The sequence below is a fragment of the Myotis yumanensis genome, unplaced genomic scaffold (genome assembly GCF_028538775.1).
Source record: "Myotis yumanensis isolate MYYU_CA2020_CCGP unplaced genomic scaffold, mMyoYum1.0.hap1 SCAF_9, whole genome shotgun sequence".
Lineage (NCBI taxonomy): Eukaryota > Metazoa > Chordata > Mammalia > Chiroptera > Vespertilionidae > Myotis > Myotis yumanensis.
The window spans coordinates 58,312,992-58,337,011 of NW_027223760.1; the positions used below are offsets into that span (position 1 = coordinate 58,312,992).

Consider the following 24,020-nt stretch of genomic DNA (forward strand, 5'->3'; position numbering starts at 1 on the left):
AGCGAAACATTTTAATCAATTCCAGCTACAAATGAAAAAAATATCTCAATTTTAAACTTCAAGAAGAATGATTTTTTATTGGGGAGGAGTAATCGCCATCAGAAATAAAAGTGGCCTACCATTTTGTGATACTTTGATGACTAACATGCACCATAATAATGTGTGCTTTACTGAATTTGTCAAGTTTTGCCCTTTACATAAAAAGCCATACTTAATTTGTGACAGCATATGATCATAGTCAACTCTTTTGAAAGTGAATAAACCCTTCTCTCTTCTATAGTTTTATTTTTCTGGCAGAAGGTTAAAAAATACTTGATCCATGTCTACTCTTAGGTCCAAAGATTATGAATCTGTCCTAATGAAGTGTTTGAAAGTTTCACCTGTTTATTTTAAATAACATTTACCATTTTTCTTAAAGTTTTAATGTAGGGGAAATGCAGACAATTTAGAGACCGCATGAAAATACAAAGGAAAAGCAATCCTCAAATCACTCATTTATTTCATTATTGCTTGGCTGTAATACTAAATCATTTCAAGGTATTGTCGTCCTTTGATAATTGTTTTTGTCTGGAATCTATTTTCTTATATTTTTCATTAATCATTCCTTGATTCTCTTATGTTGTGATTATAATATGAAAGCTTATAAGATGCTTTCTTGATTTATCTTATTTTACAGTGAGATCTTAAGGATGACCACACATCTCCTTTCTAGTCATTATTTTATTCTTCGTAGATTAACACCAGCTACTTGTGAAACACTGCATAGGAATATATGAGTCAATGGGCAAAACTCATACCCTTACAAAATTTACCAGGGATAAAATGCTTGAATTTTGGGTAGCAGCATGAAAGATTAGGTGTCATGCTTAATTCCTTTCTCTGTCTATACAGCGCAGCATGGGATTTATTTCCTCCTACATGCACAATAGATGCTGGATGGACACATGTGTGATGAATAAATAGTGACTATTGAATAAGTAGTTATCTGTCTCTTACCTGCACTGTCATATTCCTAAAAGCAGAGATTGGATAAATAAGATTTTGCTTGCCTCATTTTGAAGTTCTATAGTAAAATGTAACATTTGTATCTGCTTATCAATTAGCAAACTGCTGTTCCATTATCTCAAAGGCGTCTAGTGAAACCCAAGTAAAAGAACAAATATGCACTATTAAAAGAGAAGGACTGTATTGGTGTTATTTACATGGAGTTCTTACAGTGTTGAGCAGTCATCCTATATAATAAAAGGCTAATATGCAAATCGACCAAACAGCAGAACAACCAATCTCTATGACGCGCACTGACCACCAGGGGGCAGATGCTCAATGCAGGAGATGCACCCTGGTGGTCAGTGAGCTCCCACAGGGGGAGCGCCACTCAGCCAGAAGCTGAGCTCATAGTTGGTGAGCACAGTGGCAGTGGTGGGAACCTCTCCCGCCTCCCTGGCAGCGCTAAGGATGTCTGACTGCTGGCTTAGCCTCCAAGGACTCCTGGACTGCGAGAGGGCACAGGCCAAGCTGAGGGACCCGCCTCCCTCCCCCCCCTCCCCCGAGTGCACAAATTCCATGCACCGGGCCTCTAGTTGAGAGAAAGACATTTAATAACCCCAGGTATCTAAAACATGGTTATGTTATTGGAAAAAAAACAACAACCATGGCCTTTAATTTTCAAATATCTGTTGAATATTTTTAATGCATAAATAATTAGCTTCAAGAAAACATAATAAAAGACATAGAAAGCAGCAGAAAATAAGTTCACAGATGAGTTAGATAGAATCCCTGGTTGAAAAAGCTTTCAATATTATACATGAAAAGATAATTTCTCACACATACATGTATAAAATGTATCTAGAGCTTCCCTCCACTCATCACCTGGCTAATTAAATTTCTCCTTCACATCTCAAATTGAACATCACTTTCTTAGAAGTCCCCTACTTCTACACCAGTTTTTTTTTCTATCAGGTTCTTTATGTGTGTGTGTGTGTGTGTGTGTGTGTGTTTATGGCATTCTGCATTTTTCTTATACAAACTCATATTCATAATCACATTAAATTTATAAATATTTAGTATTTGTCTTTTCACTACAGACAATAAACATAGAAAAGGCTCAACATGCCAACAATGTGTCTGGTACAGAGTATGACCAATAAGTAGTTATTGCATGTAGTAAGTCTAATATAGAAAAGACGATGACAGGGAAGAGGATTGAGAAAAAACAAAATGTGATGGGAATTTAATGGAAAGTGAAAACAGATTTAATGTGGGACCTCCTATGTGGGTCTATGTAAAATTTGAAGTGGACCTTCGAGGATGTGTGTGAATGCCACTTGTGAAGCTCCATGGACAAGCCTCCAGGGGATGGTACAGAAAAGATAGATTGATGGGAGCACTAATGAGCAGGGCCAACATAACCATTAGGTACAATAAACACTGTGCTAGAGCCCATAATCCCCCCCCCTTTTTAATCCTCACCCAAGGATATTTTTCTATTGATTTTTAGAGAAAGTAGAAGGGAGAGGGAAAGAGAAAAAGAAATATCAATGTGAGAGAAACTCATCGATTGGTTGCCTCCTGCATGTGACCTGAGTATGGCCCAGGCCAGTGAGGAGCCTGCAACCAAGGTTCATGCCCTTGATCGGAATCAAACCCAGAACCCTTCAACCTGCAGGCCAAAGCTCTATCCACTGAGCCAAGCACATTATAAATCCACTACACATTATAAATGCTAATTTTTGATCAGAAAAAATAAACATTATAATAATGAATTTAGTGTATGCCAATGTAAGCATAAAATATAATTTTTAATTATATTTTTTATAGAGGAAGGGGCCCAAGGAGGTAAAGGTGCCCCAGGCCCATGAAAGTCTTAATGCAGTGCTGGGATGAGTTTGTTATATGGTACATGGTATTTTGGCCAGGACGTAGAAAAGGAATAGATCTAGGGCTGCAGATGCAGGTTGGTCTCAGGGCAAGGAGAGACCAAATGACAGGCTGGGGAAGTTCTTCAAACTTTGATTTACCTTCAGGGAATTCCGTGTTAACTTTTCCTCACAGGAGGCTCTAGGAAGAGAATTCTTGCAGGAAGGAAGAGCATGGATTGTGTTTAGGGTAGGGTGATTAACTAAGGGCCCTTTTGCTGTTGTTCAGATGAGGGTTAAAGAGGAGATCACGGTAGGAAGAGACAGAGGGATGGATATTACTATCATTCAGGTATATATCTACCCATGTGTTTTAGATCATAGAGTACAGAAAAGCTGCCTTTTCCAGAAAGAAAACTCCAAAAGTCCTGATTACATATTTGCATTCTCGCTTCTTATAGATCCATGAGAGAAGGGACATTTGCCGTGGAGATGATCAAGATAATCAAGAGAGTTAGACTCTTGTAAAAGTGTTAAACTGTTATAACTAGAAGTAGATCTTGACCAAAACATCCTAATCATTGAAGCAAACGCCCAAAGCCTCAGCATGTGACAAGTGGCTGCCAATCGATTGATGGTTCAGTTATCTACAAATCAAAACAGAAGTAGCAATATATACGTCAATTATGAGCTATTATAAAGTTAATTTTAAATGATTCTTAATATATTTCTAAATTGAAACATCTCTGCCTACCCATGGTCTATAACTAAATATATGTTTATAATCATAACTCTTGTTTCTATGTAGCATGAAATCCTATGTGGAGAAATGTATAATGACATTAAACCAGATGATATGTACTGTGTTGTAGATAGGTTAGCATTCTCAGTAATTTGTACACTTAGGCTGTACCAAGCTTGATACATCCTAAACTAGAAATACAAGATGAGTATGACTATAATGGCATAGAATGGGTGGTAGGGGAACACCTAACCTAACAGGAAGTTTAAAGTAAGGCCTCATTAGGGACAGGTGATGTTTGCATCAAGTCTTGAGAAAGTAAATGCTAGCCAAAGTAGATCAAAGCTGAAGGGCATGTACATTTTTTTTTAAATTATAGGAATTTGAGTTGTATTTAAAAGACTCTGTTAATCTTTTGGAGTATCAGTTTCCTTATCCAAGGCATGTGATGGTCATCTTTGCCTCACTGTTCAGTTGTTTTTCATGTTAAAAATAAAAGAAACATAAAAAGCAACTCAAAGGTTATGATGTTAAAAAGAAGAAATAGTCACTGATAGTTAATAGTTATCTGTATTTTAGAGATTGTCTTTTTTGGAGACAGGGGAACAGACTAAATGACTCTTCCAAATCCTGGTTCTTTGATTTGATAACTTGAGAACTATGAAACATGATAACATTGTTAAATCACTGAGATTATATTTAATACTCTCTAAAAGAAACCAATGATTTTTATAGTATTGAGATTATATCAGACAACCCACAAAAATTCATCACCCTATATCATGATGCGAAGAATGAAAGGTGTCAAGTTGAGCCCTTTAATTGGTAATTTTTAACAGCTCATAGACGTCATTAGCAATATTACTGAAATGAATCAGGACAGAATTTTCAGAATTGAGCTCATTGGCAGTTGGAAAGCGGTTGAATTGTTCTCCCACTCTGTGTTGCAACAACTCTGGGGCTGTATTTAAAACGTTGGTATCAAAATAGGAAATGAGTCCAAGTCGACGTCCCTCTTGTTCCTCTTGAGGTTAAAGGTCTGTTTCTTTCAATCAGTTCAAACTGACAGGCCTCCTGCCATCACCTCCTCCTTAGCCAGGCAGACAGGCCCTGGCTGTCAGTGTGAAAACATCTGTTGAATGGATTTATTGACTAGATCTTGTTTTTTGTGTTTTTTTTCTCTCCCTTTCTCTATGTTATTTTTTTCTTTTGCCTTCACACCGTTTATTATGTTGCTGACCTGATGAACTTAATTTGTTGACATGTCGTTCTCAGTGTCTCCCTCAATGCTGATCTCACATTTCTTTCTACTGTGCTTTTTTCTTGGCAGCAGCCCTTCCTGGAACCCCAGCACACACGTGCGCGCCAAGCTCCGCTGGCTGTGGCTGGCATGGATGGATTAGAGAAACATCCTCTTGTCTCCAGGACTCTCTCCTCCCCTGCTGCCTCCATGTTACCCCACCCAGCAGTGGACCGCCCCCTCCAGCCTGGCTCTGCAACTGGTAGGAATCCCCAAAGACTCTCCCTAATAGGCAGGCTAAATGTACCGTTCTTGTAGGATTACCCGATTTAAATGCTCTGAATAACTCCAACAGCAGAACGCTCCATTTTAACCCAAAGCAACCTACATTTTATGAGGTTAGATTGGCTGCAAGACAAATAGCACATCTGATAAATCTTGGGCTTAGTATTAATAGCCTCATAAATTGTTATCATTCAAGGACCTGGAAAACACATCAACAGGTGCATGGGTCCCTTTTGGAAACAAAAATCCCTACTAACTTTTTTTTAGCCGTTTTCCGCAATCTCTTCCTACTAGCAGTGCTGGCCGCTAGGAAATTTATGATGCTCAGTTACATTGGAATCTAAAGAGTGTCCCTCTCTCAGTTGTTTTTCTTTCTTGTTTTTTTGTTTTACTGTCTTCTTCTGACTTCCCATGCAAGTGCCTCATAAAAGACAAAGGTGCCAAGCAAATCAAACTTAATTCTATATAATTAGTTCCACTTCCATTTATTATGGCACCACCAGTTGGGCTGTTCAACCAATCTATTCCTTTGCTTACTTCTGTCTTTAATATTTCGGCACCTGGCTACCGAGGAAAACAAACCAGGTAATCCCAATGTCAGAGGAAGGTCAAGTCTAGAACACATACAAAAAAAGGGGGGTGCTGTTCCCTCTAAAAAGGAACTGTGCTGTCTTCTTTTCTATTCCTTGGACCCTGTTCTTGCTCCAGACTCTCAAACTGGCTGTTCAATGAAAGCTATTGCAGCCTAAGGAATCTAATTTAAATGAAGCTCATAATTTAGATGCAGCTCAGGGAGAATTCATAGGGACCTCCCCCAGAGGCTCTTGTAGGTTATCTGACTTATTTTTTAATCAATTTGGAGGATTTGGAGTTTCTTTGTGTGGCTTCTGTGACCTCATGCAACCCTTTTTGCTTAAAAAGTTAAAATACTTTTTATGAAATTACATTCCAAAGCCTTGGTATCATTTTTTTTTAATTTAAAAATCAATGAATGAAATGGGCAAGTTATTTAACCTTGACAGACATCTTTAAAAAGTATGTATGAGAGCTCCTTTTTATAATGTGTTTTACCACAAGCCAACATTTTATACTAGGAGCTACGGGCTGGGCATATTTGGATATATTTCTTTTACCACATTAGCCACTGCCTCTGATCCCTTCATTTCTTGGAGCAGAGCAGACCTGTCCCCGACGACCCAGGGCTGCACCCCAGTGTGAGCGGAAGCCACTTGGATCCATCATGCCTGGTTCTATCCCTGGTCTTCAGAGAGTTTTTGTTCAAAGCCAAATACATGATGTAGAGGAATGCTTTGGGCAGGAATGCTTTTGAGCATAGCCTTTAAGAATTACTTACTTCTCAATTCTTTTTCCTAAAAGTGATTATTATTCAGCCTTAAGCTTACAGAGAACATAAAGTCACAACCATCCTATCATCATGCCAATTCCATTCACTCCAAATTATCTCCTTATTTTAAAAGCGAGTTTAACTGTACATTTTTTGTGGCACTATTCCCATGTAGGCTGCTGTCTACTATTACAAGTCTACTGATAGAATTTCTTTTCTTGGGTAAGAGAAGCAGCCCTTTTCTGATATGCTTTGGTTCCCTTTACTTTTACTTATCTCTTCAATATGAGTGAAGCAAAATCTCTGAATAATAGAATAATCCTAGAAGTTTAAGAAAACAGGGTTGCTAAATGGACAGGCTCTGTAGGCCTTAGAACAATCCAGGTGAAAGGGTATATTGCAAACCTGGTAATATAACCGACATAAGCAGAACCTAATCATTAAATCTAAATACTGGTCATTTCAGATGATTATTTTCTTTTTCTTAATGTCAGCATCCTAGCATTTATCAGAGTTTATATTCTAAACACAAGCAGGGAGATGAATTTAAACTTATTTTTATATTTAATGGACTTGAGAAGGCATTTTTCTGGGTTAAATAAGAAATTTCATAAATCTACATTTTAAAAACATAGGATTTTATACTTAATAGGCATTCAATAAATTTTAGTTGAATCAGCAAATGATGTGTATAGGAAATATAACACATAGATATATATGTAGTCATAAAAACATGAATTTACTACATCAAATCTAATAACTGTGAAAGTAAAATTTACTTTTAATTTATTGTTCTGGTTAAAGAATAGTTAATTGATTTCTTGGTTATATAATTTAATAGAGAAAACCCTGCTTATTATCTTAACTAGAGGCCTGGTGCACGAAATTCATGCACGGAGGGGGGGTTCCCTCAGCCCAGCCTGCACCCACTTCAGTTGGGGACCCCTCGGGGGATATCCGACCACCAGTTTCAGCCTGATCCCACAGACATCCCTCTCACAATCTGGGACCACTGGCTCCTAACCACTCACCTGCCTGCCTGCCTGCCTGCCTGATTGCCCCTAACCCCTCTGCCTGCCTGCCTGATTGCCCCTAACTGCCTCTGCCTGATCACCCCCAACTGCCCTCCCCTGCCGGCCTGATTGAGCTCCCAACTGCTCTCCCCTGCTGGCCTGATCTCACCCCCAACGGCCCTCCCTTGCCAGCCTGATCTCGCCCCCAAAGGCCCTCCTCTGTCGGCCTGGTCTTGCCCCCAATGGCCCTCCCCTGCCGGCCTGATCTCCCCTAACTGCCCTCCGCTGCTGGTCTGATCTCGCTCCCAACTGCCCTCCCCTGCAGGCTTGATCTCGCCCCCAACTGCCCTCCTCTGCTGGCTGATTTGGTTCTGATTGGTCAGTTTCTATGCCAGTCAGCATCAAAAGCTCTGCCTCCTAGGCAGTCATTGGCTCCTCACAGTGGGCCTATCAATGGGGCCTGATCAGAAAGGCGAGGCTGATCAGCAGCCCCAGTGGAGACCTTGGAGAGAAAGGGAGGCTCAGCTGTTGGCCAGGCCGGGAGAGAAAGAGAGGCAACTTCTGTTGAGTGGCTGCCACAGAGGCTACCGATCAGACCCTGCCTCTCTCTCTGCAGGCCTCTTTCCAGGCCTGATCTGCAGCCCCCTAGGCAGTCAGTTCTGGGTTGGATGCCCACAGTGGCCCCAGTTAGTGCTAGGTCGCCAGGGCAACCCAGCACTGACTTCTGGTCTGGTCGAGCCTTCAGTCGTTATGACCTTGGCTCTTTATTATATAGATTGACCTTAAAAATGTTGCATCCTAACACTTGAATTTTTAAAATAAAAAGGCACAATAATTTTTTTAAAAAACCATGCAAAATATATAATTTATATATCCACTGTGTATTAGCCCCTCCACTGTCATTGGGATTAAAAGCATGCATATAGTTATTAACTTTCATTTAGTTGTTTTCCAAATCCAGAGGAAATGAAATGCACAGTTTTCACTTTACTCCTCCACATATTGTTCTGGCTTTAATCCAAACTTAAATTTCCCCTGTAGCCTTCATACTCTTACAATCCACATGATCTCAAAATTCATCATAGTGTTTCTAATGATCTTCATTTTAGAGATGAACCCTTAAGGCTTTCATTTGTAGTATGTTTGTAAACAACTATTTTTAAGAATTAAACTCCTTTATTTTGACACTTTAATATCTACTTGTTGTACATTAAAAAATCAAAAGTGACATTCAATTATGTTCCTTGGGAATATTTAGTGGGTTTTTTTGTTTGTTTGTTTGTTTTTGTTTTTTTTTAGAAGAAAGTGATACAATCTCACACACTCAAGTTGTTCCACTAAAAAGTAAGGAAAACAAATATGTTTAAAGGTATTTGCTTAAATCCATTCTGTAAAAATCTGTGCTTTTTGATACAACTAAAAATGTATTTAATACTAAACTCACATAATTTTCAAGGCACACCATTCAAGCCTTCACTCTTCGTGTGATTTCCAGCAGCCAATTGTAGTAGCCACACCGGCCCCTTTTTATGAAGAACAAAGCAATGTTCCAAGGGGAAAATGTCTGAGTCAGTCCGTTGTTGAAAGATGAAGTCTCCAGTTCATTTCCTGTGAGGACTTGACTGGACCAAGAAGCAGAGACTGAGAGGCAGCTTCTACCTGGTGGCCCTACAGATGCTGGGTAAAGAGGTTTCTAAGATGCACACGAAGAGCACATCACGCAGCTGCTGTAGTGACAATGAAGGATGTGTGTTGTAGAGTCAGGTTGCTGCATATTCAAATGGATTTTATGTTGTATTTGAATCTGAGTAATAATACTCAATTTAAGAGGTGCTCTTTTCATTCTGTTTAAAGTCAAGTCATGGCATTTTTATGTGATCTGATAACTAAGGGAAAGGCAAAGTATTCTATCTTAGTCATCTCTTCTATTCAATGATTCCTAACAGCGATGGGGCTCCGCTATTGCTTCACAACAGGCCGTCGATGATGTCACTGTGCTTGTTCATACCAAATGGGATTCACTGAAACAAGAATTTAATGGCAAATAAACTTGATTGACTTTATCTTCCCTACCACCCAGTACAACTTAAAGCCTTCTTTACCCCAACACTAGGTTACTTTACGTAATCTGTGAGTAAATTATTTCTTTGTAATATTATCTCTTTAGTCAGAGTCTAATGCACAATAGAATCATGGTGTGCAACTAAACCAACTTCTGTGAAAACTAGTAAGGTACTTCAAATACTTACCTTATTTAATAAAACTAAAATCCATAGAAAGCACAAAGTTCAAAATATCTATCAAAATTTTTTGAGGATGTTTTCTTTTTGTAGAAAATAAACTAATAGGGTTTAAAATGCAGGAAAATACTTTATGTTAAGACTCTTGTATTTCCACAAATCCCAATTTTAACTCATCCCATTGATCACGAGAGAGATGGATCCACTGGTTTATGTTGCAAGTGGTAACCCATGTGGCAGAAAGGGTCAAAGAAAAGTAGAATTCCATATGAATCCCAAAGAGAAGAGAAGAGCAGGATTGTTTCTCACCCTATAAGTCTTTGTTTCTGAAAAGAAAAAAAAGAAAAAGGAAAAGAATGGAGATGAAGGATGAGGTTAAAGTCTCACCTTGCAGTGTACCTGTTAACACCTCATTGCTACATCATTAAGATGAATAAGTGCAGGTATAGGGTTCCAGACTTTATTTATTTCTCCTTAAATTCAAATGTCTTTCCAAGAGCTCCTGGACTTTGTGTTATAATCTCCAGATACTTGGCAATAACTTCCAGCTACTATAACCTGTTTCATAATTTTTGTTGGCAGTGGTTTATAGAGAAAATATTAAAAGAGGAGCAGTTACTATCGAGATGAAGTTAGATATGTCAAGAGATGAAATAGTAAAAAAAATAAATAAATAAGCAACTTAATCATTTGAATCTCTACTCCTGAAGAATATGTCTTTAAAATGAGGGAGATACTATATTTTCATTTTTGTGTATTGCTTATATATATTTTACTTTGTGTATTATGAAACTGTGGTTGAAAATATGTTAAATCATGTTTGTTATGTAATAGCAACTCATAAATACTTGATGTATCTGAATTATGAAGACAAGTCCTTTATATATTTACATTTTGGAATTTCTTTTTTATGATTGCCTGCTTTCCTTTCTGCCTTCATTTGGACTTTATTTAAAAATATTCATTCACTTCCTTTAGTGCAAAGTGTCACATAGATATATAAAGATGAGCACATTAAATGCCCATTTTAGAGATACTTGCCACTAGGATGATAAGGTATAAAATAAAAGGTATTATGCTAAAGAAGGCTACAAGACTTCCAGGAATCCAAGGAGATCTATTAGTTAGGTTCATCAAGGAAGGCTTCATAAGGGAGATATCTAAACTAGTTCTTGCATCTTTTCATTTATAGGATGGGGCAAAAGTAGGTTTACAATTGTTCCTATGGAAAATAAATACAATAATTAATAAAATAATAATATAAGAGTAAAATCTGTGTTTCTCATACTCACTACTTTTGCTCCTCTGTACATATGTTTTTTATTTATTCATTAAAAATACTTTTGAGAATCTATATCCCAAGCATGTTTCCAGAGACTAAGAGTTCAGAGGTTAAACAGTACAACTTAGTCTGTGCTTTCATAGATCATACCAGATGAAGAAATGCATAATTTACAAGTTATACACCAATTAAATAATGTGATAAATACTCTGAAAACCTAGAAGATGCTGTGAGTGCATGTGGTAGGAGACCTAATTTAGAGATCTCAGGGAATGCTTTGTTGAGAAAGTGACATTAAAACAGCCTTGAAGAATGAATAGGAATTAGCCAAATGAAGGCTGGAAGGAAGAATTTTGGCATAGATGGAACAGCTTGTATGAAGAATGCAAGGCTGGTATGATTATGATCCCTTTGTGAAATGGAAGGTAGGCCTTTGTGGGAGAAGTAAGAGATCAGGAGAGGTAGGTGTGTGCTGTGAAGCTGGAGAAAAGGGCAGGGGCCTATCTATATGCTGACCTTGAGAAAAGGCAATCCCATCAGCTATTGTTGTGTGGCAGATGGGATAGAGTGAAGTCGGGTAACCTATTCCAGGGCTATCTCAGGAGTTCAGATTAGAGGTAATAAATAGCACCTTGGATTGATTGTATATGGTTTTGGCATTGGAGATAAGAAGTAATTCAAGACGTACTTTGGAAGAAAAATACACACTACATCTTTTTTCATTGGATAGGGAGTGTCAAGAGGAGACTAAGATTCCTTGCAGGAACAATGGTGGATCATGATGTCCTTTCCCGAAATGAGGGAAAGGTGTGAGGTTTAAGATCATGAACTCAAAGCTGAGACATCCAAATGGAGACTGTGAATGGGTAATTGAATAGACAACTGTGCAAATGTACTGCTAAGAGAAGAGATCGGTTCTGAGGCTGACAGTGTGAAAGACTCAGGGATCTAGAGATAGATTTTGAGGCTATTTGAGTGTTAAGAATGAATATTATATATACTTAGACATAATTATTACCACATGGTTTCAAAATAAAAATGTCATTCTTCTGCATGATTTTAGTATACTCAGGAACAAATATTTTCACTTCTGGAGTAATATTTTTCTAACATGATACTTAAGTCAAAGGGGGAATAAAATTCATTCATTAATTAAACTTACTTTATAACACAACTAGTTGGTACTTAGCTGTTTTTGAATAGATACTTGCTTTTGCTTTTTAATATCTTAACATGGATTCATTCCCCAGAGAGTGTATTTTGATGCTAATTTATTGGAATATTGGTTAAATAATTTCTTATGACAGGCAATTTTGTAACATGTGTCCTCCGCTCCACCCCCCCCCCCCCCCCGCCCCCAGGAATTGGATTAAGGGTGGAAATCTTTTCAAAATTAACCAGTTATAATTATAATGTAATTTGTTACTTTAATAAGTCCTATTTTATGTATCTTTAGTAGTTCATTTCATCAAATTTTTATAAAATCTTTCCCAGCATAGGGTCTAACTGAAATATGAAATATGTTAACTCATGGTTAAAAGCAGATTTTATTCATTAAGTATCTCTGTAATTTTTACTAAAGGGATTGCAATTGACTTATTTTTTTAAAAGAAATACTGCAATTGTCCCAAATATTGTAAGATCTACAATACCCATATTGCTTACAGATTAGCCTAAATTATAAAAAAAAGCACAGTAAGCAAAGGAGAAACTTTTTCTGCACAACTTTGAAGGCGTTGCTAAGCAGAATAGGCAAGCAGTTGGAAAATCTTCCAATTTATTACAAAGATGTAACCTGATCTAAAATGAGGCTAGAATTACTCATGAAATAAATTCGCAATGGAAAGTCAGCTCATTTTGTGGCTTTAACGATAAAATGTAAACCTCTACTAAATTGAATTATCTGTCAAAAATACTTCATAATGATTTAAGATACCCTAAAATTTGTTTTTCTTTTTTAGTCTAAAGTTTTAAAATATGTTTTTTTAAATATCACTATCTTCATGTACTTTACAGATTTACTAAGCTAGGGTCTGAGTGCTGATTAATCCAGGGGTTGATTTTTTGTTTATATGTTCAGACACACAGGACTCAGTACCTCTTACATGCTCCTAGGAATTGATGGATATGTATTATTTCTCTATTAGTAAATTTATTTGAAAAAGAATGCCTTTCTGAGTAATCATATTGTCATCTAACTATGTATCGTTAATCAGTCTTGTGCTGTGTGTTCTTTGTCCGGCAGGGATTGCCTATGACCCTCTGATGCTGAAACACCAGTGCATTTGTGGCAGTTCTACCACCCACCCTGAGCATGCTGGACGGATACAGAGCATCTGGTCACGGCTGCAAGAAACTGGGCTGCTAAATAAATGTGAGGTAATCCTGAATTGGCCACACTCTTTTACTTACTTAAATAAATCATGCAAAGGGGCCAGTATTCATTTGGGTAGCAGTAGAAGAATGTTAACTCTGTAGCACCAACACCATGATTGATGAACCATCATCCATTGGCACTAGTAGCATAGAACTGATGACCTGACTGGCTTGGGCACACAGTAGGTACTCAGTCAGTGTTGACGGACTGAGCAGCTGCCTAATGTGTGTGCTATCATTACAGCATTTGTTTTGTAGACATGCTAGCATTCCTATATCCAGGTAGATATCATTTCTTGAGTTAATGGAGAAACTCTTCACAAACTCTTAAGTGCTAAATGCTAAGTAGTTATTATTTTGTGTTATAAGCTCTACTGAACTCAGATATATGTCAGTGTTGTCTCATGGAAATGAATTTATTTAGAAGATTAACTGTCCTCTTACCAAGAAGAGTCATTTGTTTTTACTGATGTGGCTGTTGTTTTTATATTTCTATGGTACAGGGTTGAATACTTTTATCAATATTTCTTTAGACTCATTTCTATAGGTTCCTGATGAGTCCCATTTTTTATTTAGAAAAATCTGTTTATTTAGGCTTTCGAAGATTAAAAGTAAAAATGATGAACAATTCAAAAAGGCTCCCATTTTTAAGAAGAAATTAAATGGGTAATATTTTTTTAAATATATTTTATTGATTTTTTGCAGAGAGGAAAGGAGAGGGATAGAGTTAGAAACATTGGATGAGAGAGAAACATCGATCAGCTGCCTCCTGCACACTCCCCATTGGGGATGTGCCCGCAACCAAGGTACTTGCCCTTGACTGGCATCGAACCTGGGACCCCTCAGTCCGCAGGCTGATGCTCTATCTGCTGAGCCAAACCAGCTAGGGAAAATGGATAATATTTTTATTATAGTTATGTCATGAGGAAACTGATACATTGAAACCATATTAAAGTTACTATACTGTGATTAAGGAGGAATCTTTTTTTATTATTTTTTGAGTTAATTAGTTTTTGGCAACCCAAAATGAAGTCAAGAAAATTCCCATTCGAAGATAATTTAGTTTTAAGTGAAACTATATTTCAGTTGAAACAGGAATGCCAAAGCGGACGGGATGTCTTTCAGAGTCAGCTGCACTGGCCGATGTTTGATAGCATGGGTTACGTCCATCTGATCATCTTCTCTGCAAAATAGTAAAAATAACTAACTTTCGAAGATGCACTTATTCGTTCAATGCATTCATTTCTAATGATAAATTATTTTCCTCATTCATTTTCTCTTTTGAAGATGAATAACTTATCTCATCTTACAGGGGAACTAAACCGTTATATTGTGTATCTCAAATCCTAGATAACGTCCCTGGGTCATTGAGCAGCTGGGACTGGGAATGAGTTCTCCAGAGCAGTGGTGCAGATTTAGTTTCACAAGTTTTATTATATGTTTACAGTGGAATTGTCAAATGTTTTTCGTATTCAGCGTTCTGCTTTTGACTAAATGTTTCCTTTATCTCAAAACCCCAAGTGAAGGAATTTGAGCGAGATTTATTTCTCTCATTCTTTCCTGAGTGAAAGTGTATTAGTCACCTTTTGCTGGTAGCATCCATATTAAATGGCAGACGGCTTTCATACTCTTTGCTAGAATTTTTTTTATTTATTTTACTTTTTATTCATCCTCATTCAAGGCTATTTTTCCATTGATTTTTGAGAGAGAGCAGAAGAGAGGGCAGAGGCGGAGAGAGAGAAATGAAACCTCGATGTGAGAGAGACACATCAATTGGTTGCTTCTCTCACTCACCCAGACTGGGCCTGGCATCAAACCTGCAACCCAGGTATGTGCCCTGGACTGGAATCAAAGCTCTGGCCCTTTAGTGCTTGGGCTGATGCTCTAGCCACTGAGAAACACAGCCAGAGCTCTTTGGTAAGTTTTAGAGTTAGTGTTAAGGTTGCCATGGTATTGACAATACAGTTTGGAGGCCAAACCACTCTGTTGTCTGCACAATCACATCTGGAGCCCATAAACCACCAAGGGACTCATTTGCAGTGGACTGGTCTTAATGGACATTTATTCATGTGAACATTCCTGTCTCACTTTTTAAAAAATATATATTTTATTGATTTTTTTAGAGAGAGAGGAAGGAAGAGGGATAGAAAGATAGAAACATCCATGAGAGAGAAACATCATCGATCAGCCACCTCCTCCACACCCCCCACAGGGGATTGAGCACACAACTCGGGCATGTGCCCTGACTGGGAATGGAACCAGTGGCCTCTTGGCTGAACTACACTAGCTGGGCTCACTTTTCACATCTACTGTAAATGTTTCCCAGCTTGGCAATCTTTCTGTGCTTTGCTCAGGGAAGGCATTGCTGTTTACATCTTTTCACTTTCAGGTCTTTGTTATACCCTGGAGCCTTACCCCGGCCACTCCAAATTAGCAATGGCTCATCACAGCACTCAGTGGGTTGTTAGATTGTGGTGTTTCTTACATCTCTTAACTGAAAGAACACTGTTTATAAGCGGAGCAAAGTACAGAAATATATGGTCCACAACGGTCTTCAAATCTGTCTGTTACCATCCATTTCTGCCCAGTCTTCCTTTTCATTTTCTCATACATCACATTATTTTAGTCGTGTATTATTGGAAACCACGAAAGTTCATTCATAGGACACATGGACTGATGTGAGAGCAGACCCAGGTGAAATGCCAGAAGCACTGGGGGGTTGATGAGGATATATGAGTGAGTCTAGTCCCAGACCAGGAAGCTAGGTAAGAGTCTCTTTGGCAAACAACCACACAATAAGTAGTGCACTTGAAAGCCCAGATCAGAAGACTTGATCTTAATGAAGACCAAGTACAAAAGGCTGGTCCAAAACTTCACAATAATGCTAACATAATGCTTCACTAGGTGTCTGCTTTCTTAAGGGATGAAATTGTTGCCTATGTGTGTTTATTTGCTCCTCTATTATCAAATATCAATGATTTTATGCTGACCTAATCCAAAATATAAAGTAGAATTTCTAAAATCATTAAAAAATAATTTAACTTTAAGGCATCTCGGATGCAACATCCCTTTGCCTCTGTATGAATGATTTTAAAATATAAAGTGGCATTTTGGGAAATGATCATTAGCTAAAGAAAAGCTTATCCTTTTCTATAGATTTTAATGTTCTATATAAGAACAAACATACTACCAAAAGGTATAAAACATAGAACCAAAAGAAACATGACTTAATGTCTCTTCTTGATTGTTTCTACCAGAAGAGCAGGGGTTGAGGAAATGAAATAAAAGGAACATACAGGGATTGTTGCAGACCAGTTTAGCGCACTCAGAAATAGCAGAATCTATGTTCTTAGCCAGTAATCTCCCCAGTAAGCACAATTGATACATTTCCATTGTGAATTTTATTGTAAAGTTTTTTATTTAACACATTAATTCTAATATACACATTTATTAATATACTAGGGGCCCAGTGCATGAATTCGTGCATCTTGAAAGGAACTGTGGGCCACGAGGCTGCGGTGGGCCCAGGGGCGGGTCTCAGCCCATCCTCGGCACCCCTGACCAGCCCCTCCTGCTTTGGCTCCCGGTCCCCTGTCTGCCAGCAGCCCCCCTCCCACTGCTGCCACTCCCACGCACTGACACTGACGGAGCTGGCCTCACTCACACCCACTGACAGCGCGGAGCAATTGGGGCCGTCGCCAGCAGCGGGTGTGAGCAGGGCCACTGCCGTCAGCAGATGCGAGTGGTGGCTCCTGCCCTGATTGCCCCTCAGGAGCAGGGGGAGGTGGAGAAGCCCTCAGGGCAATCAGGGCCCGTGCTGGGCGCCGGCAGCAGGTGTGAGTGGGGCTGTTGCCAGCAGCCGGTGCGATTGAGGCCATTGCTGGCAGTGGGTGTGAGCAGCAGCTGCTGGCCCTGATCGCCCCTCAGTAGCAGGGGGAGGTAGAAAAGCCCTGAGGGGCGATCAGGGCCAGCAGTCGCCGTTTGCACCTGCTGACCGCACCAAGCAATCAGGGCTGGTGCCGGGTGCCAGCAGCAGGTGTGAGCTCCGAGTGGGACCCCAGTGTGCAGGAGCAAAGAATTTTCAGTAACCACCAGAGGCTCAGCGACTGGTGCCCTGCCTAGGTCTGGTGCCCCCACTCACCTGCTCTACAATCCCACCACAGCCAATGCCCGCCATGTTCTACTTGCGCCCCTGGTGGTCAGCGCATGTCATAGCGACTGGTTGTTCGGCCGTTCAGTCTATTTGCATATTAGCCTTTTATTATATAGAATTTTAAACCCTCTCCAAGGATTCTAACCTTTCTATCTCAAGCCACATTAATTTGAAAATTTCAATGCTGTGGGGGAAAAAAACAAACCCCAAAACATGCAACAAACCTTTGAGCAATTCACCACAACTCATTATAGTCAGATGCTGAAAAGCCAGGAGAAAAGCACACCATAAATGGCAAGAGATTGGGTTCATGGGGATGCATTATCTGATTGAAAGGCAAGAAGGTTCTTTTTTTTTTTTTTAAATATATTTTATTGATTTTTTACAGAGAGGAAAGGAGAGAGATAGAGAGTTAGAAACATCGATGAGAGAGAAACATCGACCAGCTGCCTCCTGCACATCTCCCACTGGGGATGTGCCCGCAACCCAGGTACATGCCCTTGACCGGAATCGAACCCGGGACCTTTCAGTCCGCAGGCCAACGCTCTATCCACTGAGCCAAACCGGTTGCAAGAAGGTTCTTATGCTAATGAGCTTCCTGGCTAGTGTTCATGAGCCTTCAAAAGCAATCAAGGCCAATGACAGTATCTTCCAATTGAACTTGACTTTCTCAGTCCAAGAGAAGTTAAGTTCCAGTTTGGATGTGAATGAACATTTACCTTGATGGCTCGAGGACTGAAGGAGAATCAGGTCTGCCTTTCTAAGTTGCCTAGAGTTAGCGTCCAGCTCTGTTCCGTGGGTATGTCTACAGCAAGCTTTCCTGAGAAGCTAAACTCTGTGTGTCTCGGACTTCGGGGAATTTGAGTACGAGCCGTGGTGAATACATTATGGCTCTCTCGAGTGGTATGGACAAATTCCTCTCCTGGTTGTGAAAATAAGAACTCAACTCAATTGTTTTATTAGATTTTATAGAAAAGGGAATGTTCAAATAAGAAATAACATATGCAAGTTGGGCAATGTATTGTTTTCTACTATCCAGATAGCAATCTGCCATCTTTGAACACAATTTTCCTGCCATTGTCTGTATCTATATAGCTGCCATAGTTAGGGGTCAACCTGTGCTTTTTTTTAAATAACATAATCAATGTGTGTGTATATATATATTTTTCATCTCCAATTTTTTATTACAAAACATTTTTAAAAATTATTTATATATATTTTATTGTTGATAGTATTACATATAGCTCTCATTTCCCCCCTTTACTCCTTTCTCTCATCCCCTAACCCTCCCTTCTCCCAGTTCTTCACTATCCTATTTTCCATGTCCATAGGCGATATATACAACTATATAAGTTCTCTGGTTTCTCTCTTCTCATCCCACCACCCCCACATCGAGGTATGCCAGTCTGTTCCATGCCTCCGTGCTTCAGGTCTTATTTTCTTGGTCAATTCATTTTGTTCATTAAATCTATGTGCTTTAGAGAAGGAGTTGACAGAGCTCTGGGGACTTATACCTGGCCAGCAAGCAGAAACCTGTGGCTAGGTAAATGATTCATTCATTGATTACATTTGGGCTCAAAATATTAGCATATATTAGAATGTTAGCATCCCCTGGAGGCTTGTTAAAACAGGGGTTTGGGGGGCCCCAGCCTGAGTTTCAGATTTAATAGGAGTAGGGTTCGAGAATTTGCATTCCTAACATGCATGTGGGTAATCCTGATACTGCTGATCTGGGCACCACACTTTGAAAACAGGGATCTATCCATTCAACAGTATCTATCAAGAATTTGCATTTTCCAGGCTTCTGTGTTCAGAGCTGCAGATACAATACTGAGAAGAAGCATCCCCTGCCTTCAAGGAGGTTACCATGTGGTGGGATCACAAAAATAAATAGGTCATTAAACTCCCAAGGGGATTTATATTGCCGCAATTTTAAAGACTCATTGATCGAGCTAGGGTCAACGCTAATGTTGAACAATAACCTTTGAGGCATCCGTTTTGGTTAATACATAAAACGAGAAAGACTGTGGTCAGCAGCCTCCGTAGTCCGAACAGCCTCAGAGGGGCCCTCTGAGCAAGAGAGAGAGGAAGAGATACCATATATCAGAGTGCAACGGAGGAAGTATGCCAGACCTCATGGTGCAGATCTTGGCCTCCTTTATTCTATCTATAGTCAAGCTCCTTTGTCTGTTTAGATTACTGTTTCCCTGGGACAGAGTGCAAGGAGTCCTGGTTCTGCTGGCACACAGAGAAGAGCCAGCTTCCCTCAGTCAACAGCGTAGCCAGTTTTGCAATTCAACAATGATATGATAGAAGAGAGAGCAATTTGAAAGCACCGGGGGGGCTCAATTGTTTCAAAACAATAGACTGGTCCACAAATCAAATTTATGTATTGTGTCGTTTCATTTAGCAATGTAGCACATTAACCAAAATGGATGCCTCAAAGGTTATTGTTCAACATTAGCGTTGACCTTAGTCCTGCCATCAATTATCTGTGTACTTTTGTCAAAACATTTAACCTTACTGATGAGGGTGCCGGGCCGCCTCCCTTCCAGCTTCAGTGTTGTATGGAGTTAGATGGCTGAGGACTTCATTTAGAACATAACCCTTTCTTTGGTTAAGAGCAGACAGCATTTGTTGGCTGTTTTAGTAAACACACTGCTTTTAGTTTGTAAGCTGTAAGCTGTAGTGTAAATTGGCCGTGCTTACTAGTCCTGATTAGCAGCCAGAGAAAACCTTGATCCTCATTGTGTTAGGTTACCATGGTTCCGTGGGTTAACTTTTTTTGGCATGACGTGGCGCTGTTTTTGAAAAATTGAGGTGCTTCGTGTTCCTCCACAGCAGTACCATTTACTTTTCCTCCTGCTGAAGCATCCATACTTAGTTTAGTGATTTGGTCGGGAGCAAAATGCAAAACCAGCAGCTCTCTAGTCACCGTGAGAAAGAGATCTCGAGAGGCCCTTTGGTGTCCTCTTCAGGAACAGGCTCTTGGACAAGGTCCCCAGGTTTCTGACGTGTGTGTGCCCCTGAGGGAAAGAATGCGCTCCCCTGGGTTTGGGAAATTGCGGAGATGGACCCATCATCTGTTAGAAATGCACTGGCAGTTGTTTTTCCAGAAGTGCTCATGACTCCCAGCCCCACCAAGCCACCCACAGACATTTGCTTGCTCTCACATTTGTTTTGAGAATAACAACATTTTATAATGCTTTTGTTGGATTGCACATTATGTGGACTCCGCGTTGCCTCTTTGTGACCAGTGTTGAATAACTTTGCTTCTCTTAATTCCTAAGTAAAAAGCATAAGCAGCACGCTGTGCTGCAATCTTTAACTCTTATTTAAGCACCAACACAAAGTAATGACAAAACAATTCTGGGCCCCCAAACCAAGCGCCCGCTGCCCCTCTAGAACTCCTCTTCAGTTCCAGTGAGAGAGGTGGGGGAGCTGTAGTCTCCGGACGCCAAAGAGCTCAGGGCTGGCGTATCCAGCACATGTTCCTGCACACACACAGGTGATTTTCAAATACCTTTTGCAAATCGAAACAAAGAAATGCAATACCCTTCAGAGGAACCCTTTGGAATGTGCAGGTTTTCTGACCTCAGTGCTATAGAGCACTGACGCCTGCAAATTCACGGAAATGCAATTAAACATTTGTTTTATAGAGAATCTAACTAGATGGCAGCACATAACAGCTTACTGCTTTGTTTAGTTTGAAAAAAAAAAAGTGTTTTTCTGTTTTAGAATCGAACACAAAGCAGTAAAAAAAACTCAAGCAGAGAGTCTTGTGAATTGTCTCTAAGGATGTAGCAGACTTAGGATGCAGTACAAACGATCTAGATGTGATGAGTAAACCAATACGTTATGTCATTATTCTGAAAGAGATTTGTACACCACAGCAGAGTGGACCAGGGCAGATAAATACCTTAAAAATGCTTGTGCAGCCTATAATAAGAATTAAGGTGATTCAGAATTGTTTGTTTGGATTTCTATTTCTGAAAAAAAAAAAGAAAAGAAGAAGAAGAATATGGAAAACGACCAATCAAAGGAAAGAAGGCACACTGCCCTTCAGAATCCATCTGGAAAGTGATACAGGATTTTTAGAGCATTGGCCTGTGCACTGAAGGGTCCTGGTTCAGTTCCTGGACACATACCTGGGTTGCAAATTCAATCTTTGGCCAGGTCTGGGTCCCTATGGGAGACAGCCAATTGATTTGTCTTTCTCACATGGCTGTTTCTCTCTCTCTCTCTCTCCCTCCCTCCCTCCCTCTCCCTCTTTCTCTCTCTCTCTCTCCCCCATCCCTCCACTCATCCCTCCCTCCCTTCCCCTCTTTGTAAAAAATCAATGGAAAAAATGTCCTCAGGTGAGGATTAACAACCAAAACAAACAAACAAACAAACAAAAAAAACCCAGCAACTTATTTACCAAATATTTATTGAAAGCGAAGTTCTGTTTTTCAACCATCTGAAAATTGCAGTGTTAAAGTAACAGAAAATGTTTATTGTGACAATTTACTTTATACATGATTATTATATTTAAAAAAGCAGTACTTTAATATAAACCATTAAAATGCTCATTTACAATGATGTTTAAAAATAATTATAAATGTAGGAGATTCAGTTGCATAAAAATTGTGAAAATTGAGCAATTCCACTTAGAGATAACTTTTTTTTAACTTTCTGATGAGCATAATCATTTGAAATGGGTGGGAATCAAATTTTAAAATATATATATCATATACTTTTTAACACTCAGACTTTTTACTGAATGGGATTTGTTGTTTTTCTGAAATGCTTTTGAAATTGCTCTATGTCCTAAAATATTTTTAAATAAGTTGTAATGACTGAGCCTGGGCTGTGTGGCTTAGGAGTTGAGTGTTGCCCCAAGGACCAGAGGGTGTAGTTTAATTTCCTGGTCAGGGCACATGCCCGGGTTGCTGGCTCAATCCCTAGTAGAGCGCATGCAGGAGGCAGCCCATTGATGATGCTCCTCTCTCATCAATGTTTTCTCTCTCTATCCCTCTCCCTTCCTCTCTCTCTAAAAAAATCCATAAAAACATTTTTAAAAAAATAATGTAATGAGTGAATCAAGCAGTGTTAAGGCAAGTAGAAGCCACTTGTCATTTTGAAGATCAGATAGATTTTTTTTTTTTACCTCCCAGGCTTTTCCATGCCCACTGTTTAACTACTCTTTAGTCCCTACTGTTGGCCAGTCAGTACAGCGTCACTGTCTTGAGCTCACTTACAAACAGGAAGAAAGGACATCCAACACGTGGTTCTCCACTGAGGCTGCCCTTGGACATCCACTGGTGGCTCTAAGCACCTGAAGGCCCAGGCTGTACTCAAAGTTAAGTAGAAGCTCTGGAGGTGGGACCCAGGAATCCATAGCTTTTCAGTTTCTGCAGCTTATTCCAAGTCACAGGTGATGTTATAAATCACGGCCCCAAAAATGCAACTTAAGTTTATGAAGGTTCAGCTTCATACGCTAACTGCAGTCGAGACAAGTGAATGGAGCCAAATATTTGGAGATGGAGAGGAACCAAAGTTAGTGTTTACCTGGAAAGCACCAGTGGCACTAACTCCAAAGTTACACATATAAAAAAATTTTAAATTGGGAAAATTGTCCATCATTTTAAAGTTAAAGGCTAAGAATATGAGTTTAAAAATTACCCTTCTTTTTCAATTATAATTAAATATATAAAAATTGACTTCAAAGAATAGAGTTTGTTTGAAAACTCTCATAGTCAGATCTCCTCCCTTGCCTCAACCATAGTAATCCATCATTTCAATTATTATACTTGCTTGCCTAAGGCAAACCTGTAAATTAACATAAAGAATATTTTATTGAGTTTTTATTGTGTTTAAGGTTATTTCACATAGAATCTTATTATTTTGGGCTGAAAGGGGGCTTTGAAAAAATTTGGACAGCCTTGGCCAGTGTTGCTCAGTTGGTTGGGTGTCTTCCCATGCATGGAAAGGTTGCAGGTTCGATTCCCTATCAGGGCACAAGCCCGAGTTGTGGGCTGGATCCCCAGTAGGGGGCATGCAGGAGACAGCTGATCCAATATTTCACTGTCTCTCCACTCCCTTCCTCTCTAAAAATCAATTTAAAAAATTAAAAGAAATAATTTGGGCAAACCTCTTTATGGTTATATATGAAGAAACAATGGTCCCGAGATGTACCTCATAGCTGGCTATGATCACATTAAGGAACATGAGAGTCAGTACCCAGAACTAAGGACACTTGGCTTACAATCCACTCTCTTTCCATGTGACCAACAAAAAGAACCAAAAGCCTGCTGGGCCACCTGCCTCCCTCCAGTTTTTACTACCTTTTCTTTATCAGGAAGTTGTGGGGAGAACAATTTATTAGATGCTGAAGAATCTATGGAAGGAGAGAATGCAGTTGGGGGAAGTGCATAGAACCTTCTTTTATGTTACATTGAAAGAAGCAGTTATGTGAAAACTCCAGTAGGTATACCTGGGCATATGCAT

At 39.4% G+C, this 24,020-nt stretch overlaps 1 protein-coding gene across 1 annotated transcript in view; it reads left to right on the forward strand.

The window, feature by feature from the left end:
- HDAC9 (histone deacetylase 9) overlaps positions 1-24,020 on the forward strand; it is a 751,983-nt gene that overhangs the window by 501,232 nt on the left and 226,731 nt on the right. Inside the window, exons 13-14 of the mRNA XM_070424407.1 lie at positions 4,931-5,099; positions 13,248-13,381. Coding sequence (XP_070280508.1) covers positions 4,931-5,099; positions 13,248-13,381 — 303 coding nt within the window. The remainder of the gene's footprint in view (positions 1-4,930; positions 5,100-13,247; positions 13,382-24,020) is intronic.